This window comes from Hirundo rustica, chromosome 14, assembly GCF_015227805.2.
Source record: "Hirundo rustica isolate bHirRus1 chromosome 14, bHirRus1.pri.v3, whole genome shotgun sequence".
NCBI lineage: Eukaryota > Metazoa > Chordata > Aves > Passeriformes > Hirundinidae > Hirundo > Hirundo rustica.
In genome coordinates, this window is record NC_053463.1 from 6,344,278 (window position 1) to 6,353,488 (window position 9,211).

Below are 9,211 nucleotides of genomic sequence, written 5' to 3' on the forward strand. Positions count from 1 at the left end.
TCTACAGACCCATCTGAAGTGAAATCATGTTCCTGCAGATGAAGTGAAGTGACAGAGTTCTCTGGTGTGCTTGCCAATCGTGCAAAGGGATTTACACACGTGTTGCCCTGAGGCCCTTCCATGGTGTGTGCCAGCTGCTTCTTGTTCTTCCTTCCTCCAGCTGTTGCTCTCTTCTCCCACTGGTGTTGTTTATACCATGGGCTTCTCTAAGAGTAAACTGTTGTCCTGCTCTGCTCCAGAGTAGCCCCTTCACGTTGTATGTGGGTTTCTCTGCAGTCAGTGTAGCCCATAATCATTCCTGCTCTTTGAACCCCTTCCAAGAATCAACCCTCCTCGTTGTCTCTAATGTTCCCCATGGACATCTCCCCTGCTTGGAATGAATTGCTTGTTACTTAGCAGGCTCTGCAGCTTTCCCACCAACACTTAATTCCATCTCTTTTCTCCTTTTTCACAGGCCCCTGGCTTTTCTGAGAGAGGGGTTTAACAACAAAGCACTGGGGAGATAACAGTGAAAAAGGGGTTGAACCCTGACTTCACCCCAAAACAACACAGCTAACTTTTCCTTTCTCTGCCCTGTATGACTTTTAAAGATGAATCTTCTGCCAGAAATAGGAATTCCTGATGTCCCAGTTTAATGCAGAAGACGTTGGTGTGGTTCACTTTTAGCAGCTCAACACCTTGTCTCTCTCCAGTCTGGTGGAGATTAAGGATTGGATTGCAGCACGTATCAGTAACTTTGGCCTGGTTTTCCAGCATGGGTACAACAGTAATTCCTTTCTCTGCCTCCCAAGTCCTCCTTTTTCCTCCAGAGAAAGCTGCCAGTGCTTCTCCTCAATAAGATTCTTTCACCACCCTCACCCCTGCCAAAGGGGCAGCTGCTCCAGCACCTTCCCCACCGCTGATGAGACAGTGAGAACAGAACAAAAGCCACATGGCCCAGAACAAGAGTCCATCTGTGACTGGTGATGCACTTACGGATAGTCTGAATGCCAGGGCTCTGATCAGGCTCAGGAAGGTGGGAGAAAGGGCAAGCAGCTGCAGCAGTAGCTGTATGATCCCACGGCTCTGCTCTCTGTTACGTGGAAAGATGAGATTCCCTCCGTACACGCTGGTAAAGGCTGCTAGGAAGGACCACGGGTGAAATTGTGCCAGAGAGATGAAGGTGTTCTGCAAAATAAAGGAGTTGCGGGCACTTAATTGATCCGGGCAAAGGTTAAAAAAGGTGCAAGGGACTGCATTTGGTACCTCTTGGAATCAGAAAGTTGGGAGTCATCTCAACTGTCAGTGTGAAGGCCAGGAGAGAGGGGAACAAGCAGCAGGAGAAATGTTGAAACCCTTCATAAACAGCAGCCTAGCGTGTCACAGCTACCTGTGACTTCTGTGTTTTTCAGATGGTTAATGGAGTGCCTCAGCTTGGCTACAGCTGCCGGGGGAGCCCCTCTGGGAACCTCTCCTCCTCACGGTTCGTGAGCGACGGCGAGTGGCACTCGGTGTTCCTGGAGGTGAAGAACACTTCCGTCCGCCTGCTCGTCGATGGCCTGGGAAACGCCTCTCTCCAGCTGCCAGGGACCTGTAGTACCTCCCAGGGCAGACGAGACCTGATTTTTGGGGGCCTCCGGCAGTCTCTGCAGTCCCAGAGGGTCACACGGGGCTTCAGGGGCTGCCTGGACGTGGTTGCAATCAACGGCAGAGAAGTGGTTCTCCTTCCTGGGAAAGGGCAATCGAAGGAAGTCTTGGAGGAGGTGGGGATAAAGCAGTGTTGCTCCCCCAGCGGTGCCTGCAGGAGCAACCCTTGCCTCAACAACGGGATGTGCTCCGAAACTCATGGAGGAGGTACGTGAACATCCCACACAGAGCTATAGGAGAGCAAGGAGCAGTGAGGGGGGGAAGGTGCAACAGCTTTATTCATCCCCGTGGAGGGGAAGCAGAGGTCCTCTATCCCAGGGGACCTCAAGTGACTGCAGCAGCAGCTCCAGGGTGTGAGATCATCATCCTGGCTCTCACCAGTGGAGCATGGGCCCAGAGGGCAGGAAGGTGTTTCTAAGGAGCGTGCATGACATAGGAGAGCAGAGTGTTGCCAAAAACTCAAATGCACATAGAAATTCCACCCACCCCTCTGCATCCTTTTTGCTTAAGGAGCTGTTAACAAGGCTGGAATCAGGCAAGATGGGATCATGCAGCGATGGTATCTGGGCAGAAACAAGCCAAGATCTTGAGCGACTCCCCAGGGCTATGCAAAGGGATATGGGAAAACTCTAAGCTCAAATCCAAGAGTCCCAGGCTAACGTGGGGTGCACACACCCAAAAGAGGTGTGATGCAGGCTCTGCCCTAGGCAGTGTCCCTGCTGCCCTGTTCCTGCTGTCACGGGGGCTCCCTGCAGTGAGCTGGATCACAGGGACAGCGGCTGTGAGGAGAGGAGCTGCTCCCAGTGATGCCACTGCCCTACAACTCGTAGCTGCCAGCACAGCAGGGCTGCAGCCCGTAGCACCCCGTCTATGAGATGGGTCCTGCCTGTGCCTCGGCCCCTCCGAGGGGCACTGGGGCGCTTCCCACGCTGCTGCATGGGGCAGAAGCTGCTCCTGCAGCTCGGTGCTCTTTGGGGCCCCTGCCAAAGCACACCCTGCCCAGCGAGCAAGTGAGGACAGAGGAGGCACCACCTTCTCCTGCCCTGCCCGCTGCCTCTGGGAACAAGATTCCCAGCCCTGTCGACTCAGCAGCTGCCTGGTTCAGGTGAACTTGTTTGACACCAGGTGTAAATGTGCAGAACAGTTAGTCTGGCTGGCACTCACACCTCAGCCTTCAGACCCTCTGCACACCTGAAAACCAAAAAACCTCTCTGGCTGGGCTGGAAGGGGCACACATCAACACATCTCTGCTCTAAGTCAAGGTATCCCCTGCTTCCATTGCAGAGAGAATACAGTGGCAGGGGGAGGTGAAAAGTCACTCCTTTAGTTCCTTTCCATAGTTTCCTTCCAGGATGAACAATTTCTCCTGCAAATGCCCCAGCTGACCATGAAAAAGCCTGTGGGACATGGCCCCAGGCAGGACACTGCTGCTGGGAAGGGATTGCCCAAGGGTTGTTTATTTGTGAGGTTATCCTTGTTGCTTCCCTGAGTGCCATGGGCTCAGCCCCGGGGACCCCGGGCAGGCAGCACGAGTTCATGCAAAGCTGTGCCCAGGGATCTCAGGTGTGGGATTACAGCACAGGCAGGGACTCGCCTGTGGGAGCCAGCCCGGGGAGCCACGTGGCCGTGTGAGAACACATCTGTGGGGAGAGGACCCAGCACCACCCCAACCACAGCGCTCAGGACCACAAACACAAGCGAGCCCCACATCCAGGACATGTGTTTGGGCACACACAGCCCTGTGGGCAATGTCCAGCACCTGCTGCACCAGCGTCAGCACGTCCTTCTGGTACAGCCACTGACACACATGTGGGAACAGGCCCAGGTTGTTTGCCCCATGCTCTAAAACAGGGTTGTTCGGCTTGTGGGTGAGTAGCAAAGACTTTTCAAGTGTGCTGCAAGGTGGAAACGCCGAATTTCCCGCACAGCAGCACCAGCCAGGTGATGGGCAGGAGCTCAGCACAGCCAGGGACATTCCCATGCTTAGGGCTAGGCTAAACAGCAGCTGAAAGCACAAACAGCAGGAGCCCCCTCCGAGCCCCTGGCTGTGCTGGGGTTCTCTCTGTCTGTGAGCAGACCTCTCCTGTAAGCAGCAGAAACTCGGCATGTTGAGACAGGCACTTCATACCACGAGAACTCGCAGGACCAAAGACTCCTGAGAACAACAAATTACAGGGGATTGCACTTAACAGAGTCAGAGACTGTGAATCAGCCAGCCAAGTTCCCCTTCCTTTATCCCAGATTCGTCCCTCAGCTTCTCCATGCAATAAAGCTGTGCCCTGACTGCATCTCTGATCCGTGTCAGGAGAGGACAGGCTCCATTTGTTGCTCAAACAGATCCCTAGTGCCACTGTGCTGCCCTGGAATGGGCACCCAGCCTCCAGCAACCACACCAGGTCGTGTGGTGAGCCCACCAGGCCTCCAGGGATGGCCTGGGGGTCCCACAGCACCTGCTGCAGCAGCAAATACCTGTGCTTGGGTAGCTGTGCGAGCCATCAGCACCAGGCACTGCTCCTCCCTGCTCTTGCCCATTTTTCCACACGGATTATGTTCACTCTCACCCTCTCCAGGTTACACCTGCATCTGCCCCGGGCTGTTCTCTGGTGAGCACTGCGAGCTTGGGGACAGTCCCTGCGAGTCCAAGCCCTGCCTGCATGGGGGCACCTGCACCCTCTCGGCCACCGGCTACTCCTGCCACTGCCCTGACTGGTACCTGGGAGAAAGGTAAGGCCGGGGCGGGCTTTGGGACAGGTGACATCCCATGATGGGCTGAAAACATGAGCACTGCGGCTTTCTGGAGCTCAGCAGATGCACGCACTGTGGGATTAATTGCGAACTGCAGGCAGCTGAGCGTGTCAGCCGAGAGGTGCTGGAGGGCAGGGCTGAGCAGAGCAGGACACAAATCACTCTGCCATCGTGTGGCCATTGCCCCTCCGTGCCCATCTCCTCTGAGCAGGAGGGAAAACAGAAACATCTCCCGTGCTTACAGACACTTCTGTGCCTGCAGGTGCTGTGGGGCAGTGCAAAGCCTCTCCTTGCTGGGGGAGAGTCTCTCCCCACACAGTGCTGTGACAGTTGTGTTCAGCAGTTGTGGGAGCATCTTGGCTGTGATGGGAGGCAGCAGGGTACAGGCAGACACTGCCCTGGGTGGCAGGAGGGTGCCCTGAGGCTGGGGGAACCTGCCTGGCAGAGTTGTGAGGTGCCTCCTGCTTCAGTAGCCTGAACACCCATCCTGCAGCGTGCTGAAGGGACTGTTCCCATCTGGCACCAGCTCCACAGGGTTCATGCTAAAGAAATCTCTGTCCCGGCTCACAGCTGTGATTCATCCAGTTCATCCAATTCAAATCCCAGCTCAAGACAGTGGGCATTACCACCCCAACCGAGCAGCCCCTCCAAGACCCCCGCCTTGCCTCCAGCCCGTCCTGGTCAGAGATTCCCAGCGCAGGCTCAAACAGCATCACACCCAGTTCATCCTTCTGTCCACTTAGCCAGGATGGACACTGGTCCTGTGGATCAAGGCAAAGGCAGAAATTATCCATTCAGCTCTTGGAATAAAAGCCTGTAGCCGAGCATTAGGTGGCAGTGTAATCCGTGACATCAGCCAAAGCCTGTGGGTGCACATTGCACACACCAGCTCACACGTCCTAAATCACTGGCTACAGCAAGAGCAGTGCAAACCTCACAGAGTTCATTCAGTAATGAGAACAAAAAAATGGAAGAAAAGCCACTCAGGCACTGTATATTAACTCCCCAGCGGGAGGAGGTCATTGCTGTCAGAAGGAATGGTCCCCTGTACTGTTGGCAACCATTTAGGTCGTGTGTGGGATGGAGCAGGACAGAGAATCATCTCAGTTCAGCAGATGGTCCATAAAATGTCAAAAAGCCTCTCCAAGTGAGGGTGTCCATTCACCACCTCACAGGGTAGTCCTTTCCCAAACGTTTCCTTGCAACCTGCAGACAACTGCAGACCATCCAGAGGCTCCATGGAGCTTGGAGGGCATGGGAGACTTCATAAGAGGTTAACACACTTCACACTGACCCTGGGCTCCCTAATTTAACAGGACAGGGGCTTCTCTCAATGCAGTATTAGGCCTAGAGCTGCAAACACTCCTCTGAGGCAGAAAGCTCCCCATTTTAATTTGGGCATACAACTGAAAAATAGGACCACCCTGTAAAACACGGTCTCTTGAAAAGGATCATTTCATACTCAAGGATCCTCTGCCAGGATAAACAAGAATCCAATGAGGAAGGGAGAGCGGACCAGGATAGAGCACCCTTGGGTGGTATAAGCCAGAGCCTGAGGAGGATGAGGCAGTTCTGGTGCATCCCAGGCTGGCGGGGGCTGTCTCCATCCCTTTTCTCCCCACAGGTGTGAGAAGCTGGCAGAGGAGTGCCAGGACAACCCATGCCGCAATGCCGGGCGCTGCGTGAGCAGCCAGGGCTCCGTGCACTGCATCTGCCCCTCGGATTTCCAGGGGGACTACTGCACCCAGCCCATCATCACCCCCGCCATCGTGCCCACGCAGTGGGCGCTGGGCCCCCAGGAGATCGCGGAGATCGCGGCCGGCGTGCTGGGGGCGGCCATCCTGGCCGCGGTCTTCGTGCTGGTGCGCAAGCGCTGCCGCCGCCGCGCCAAGGAGCACAAGCCGGTGGCCCGCGAGGACCCCGACCTGCTCTCCAAGAGCGAGTTCTCCAAGAGCGTGGGCGTGGGCACCCAGCCCGTGCCCCCCATCGAGCTCAACATCCTCAGCGACGCGGCGCACAACAACCTGGACCGCGCCGCGCCGGAGCAGCGCAAAGCCACCGGCACCCCTGAATTCGTCACCTTCAACTCGGCCAACGCCCCAAAGCACCGGGGCACCATCGTGTGCAGCGTGGCCCCCAACCTGCCCCCCGCTGCTCCCCCGTCCAACTCCGACAACGAGTCCTTCGTCAAGTGCACCTGGGCCAGGGAGGAGATGGGTCAGTAGCCGCAGCTTTTCGTTGCTCTTACGCATCCCTCTTTCCCTTGGGAAGTGGATCTGAGGTTTGGAAACATGAGGGATGAATGGTGTTTGCTAAAGCAAATCAAAGCAGGGGCAAAAACTGCCCCAGCCCTGCTTTAGGGCCTTCATTGGCTCTTTCCTCCTGCTTCACCAGTATATCCCAATTTTCTGCTTTAACCTGCTTGGTCTTCTACACAATCATCAGGGAGACCATGAATGCACAGCAGGCTGTGATCTTGTGTAAAAAAACCCGTAAAAGAAAAAAATGGAAAAAAAAAATACGATTCTAAAAGTCAGTAGGAATTTTAGTGAAGATGTTTGCATCATTGCTCCTGGGCAGAGGGATCACGTTCTCAGGGAAACAGCTTGGGTGGCTCTGGACAGCAAGGTTACCCCATGCAGGAGTTCCTCACAAGGGTAACTGCAGGGAAAGGGGAAGATCCAGGGGATGACTGGATCACTGCCCCAGTCCCTTCATAACATGAGTTTCTTGCATGCAAACATAATGAGGAAGTGTGTGTTCTGGGTGCTAGAGTAGTGGATATCTGTAGGCTGGTGGGGCCACTGCCCCAGCACAGCCAGGAGTGATCTCAGCCCTCACATTGCAACTACAACTCCCCTATCCCTACGTCTCCTCTCCTCCCCAGTCTGCCACATCTCCTACAGGCTCAGAGCCTACAAAAGGAATTGGCAGAAGGGCAAGGGAGAGGCAACAACCGCTAGAGCTGCAGCTAACACAACTTTTCTTTTTTTCCAGTCTACCCAGCAGAAACGACCTACTGGCCACCCCGGTACGTGTCATCAGATGTCCAGGAATATTCCCACTACGAGATCATTCCAGGCCCCCCTGCCTCTTCCTCTCACCCTCCTCTCCCTCCGCCGCCTCCTCCCCCAGCAGACACCGAGCCGGTCGCTCTCTACGGGGGCTTCCCCTTCCCGCTGGACCAGAGCAACAAGCGAGCCCCTATCCCGCCCCGCTACAGCAACCAGAACCTGGAGGACTTCCTGCCGCTGGGCCCCGTGGACATGGGAGCATCCCAGTGCCAGAACGAGTACACCGCCATCAGCTACTACCCGGCGCAGCTGGTGCAGGGCGAGGGGGTCCCGTACCAGCCCGAGCCGGGCTACAAGAGGGTCAGCATGCGCCTGAGCGTGGCCCAGCCCTCCTACGCCGACTGCGAGCTGGGCCACCAGCCCAGCATCCGAGCCCAGCCCCTGCCGCCACCCAACTACGAGGGCTCCGACATGGTGGAGAGCGACTACGGGAGCTGCGAGGAGGTGATGTTCTAACGGGGCTTGCTCGTGGGATGAGGAGAGAGGCACGTCTCCACGCAGAACAGAGCGCAGGGGGCCGGCACACGCTGCTGAAGGGAGGCTCGTGTGCGTCCCCCTCAGCTCACGGCGTCCCCCCCTGCATGGCTGGGTTGTAATTTTGGCTGGCTCTTTCCCCTCGCTGCCCTCCACGGTGCTCCTGCTGCGGATGGAGGGGAAATGCTCCAGCCACTGCTGGGACATGGAGGATGCTCCTGGGATGCCAGTGACTAACCCGCCTCCTCACCAAGGGGACTGCCTCCAACACCGTGTAGGACAGCAGCATGCCACCTCCTCCCACCCCAGGCTTCCTGGCCACAGGGAGGATGAAGAGGAGGGCAAGTACTGCAGGTATGGCAGCAGTCATGGTGGAGAAAGGTGTGAAAGGATTAGCAATGCACAGCCTGGCACTGCCCCATGTGGGGTAGAGAGGCTCCCTGCTCCCAGCTCTGGCTCCAAGGGCTTGCATCAAGCCAACAGTTTGTTCGTGGAATGGATCAGCTGGTGCAAACCCTCTTCATGTCTGCTCCCTGGCACTGGGAGAGAGAAGAGGGAATGCAGCTGGTCCCACCAGCACATCCCTCACTGGCTAACAGAAGTCCAAGGCAAAAAAAAAAAAAAAAAAAAAAAAAAAAAAAAAGAAAGAAAAAAAGAAAAAAAAGAAAGAGTCCATTTCTGTAGAAAAACCAAGCAACAAGGTTTATTACAGCAGGAACTGCCCACAGACTCAAACCAGGCTGCCCAGCTGGGCTGTGTGCACACAAGTAAGGAGGACCTAAGGGCGACCCTGCCCCGAGGATTGTGTGCACAGCCTTGTGCCCGTGGCTGTCACGGTCCCACGCTGAATGCAGCTGCACACGGTCCTGCCGACAGCAGGGACTCCGTGCTGCATCCCAGAAAGACTGGCCAGCACTGCCTGGAATCTGACCTGAGGGGCACCGAGGCCACTGAGCATGGGTTTGGCTGTTTGTCCTTGTGCTTGGAAATGTTATCGTTTCATCGTGAGAGGTTTTCTTTGGTTGGTTGTTTGATGTAACTTTTGTTGTTGTTGTTGAATTTTTTGGAAAGTATTAAAAGAGTTTGGATTTTTTTACTATTATGATTTTATTCAGTATCTCAGGGATTCTCTTGTAAATAAATAGGACATCCTTACCTGGATCCCACCAAGGGAATAAAAGCTTGGTTTGGGCACCAAAAGCTTCAAGTGAAGTAATAAGACAGCAAGTTAAACACTTTTTTGAGGATCCTGTAAGTGCCAGAGGCAGACCCACTGTATTCTGTCTTGCTTT

General features: G+C 55.4%; 1 protein-coding gene across 1 annotated transcript in view; it reads left to right on the forward strand.

The window, feature by feature from the left end:
* FAT2 (FAT atypical cadherin 2) overlaps positions 1-7,901 on the forward strand; it is a 43,656-nt gene extending 35,755 nt beyond the window's left edge. The window contains exons 20-23 of the mRNA XM_040078329.1: positions 1,392-1,833; positions 4,197-4,350; positions 5,996-6,588; positions 7,369-7,901. Coding sequence (XP_039934263.1) covers positions 1,392-1,833; positions 4,197-4,350; positions 5,996-6,588; positions 7,369-7,901 — 1,722 coding nt within the window. The remainder of the gene's footprint in view (positions 1-1,391; positions 1,834-4,196; positions 4,351-5,995; positions 6,589-7,368) is intronic.
* The last annotated feature ends 1,310 nt before the right edge of the window (positions 7,902-9,211 follow it).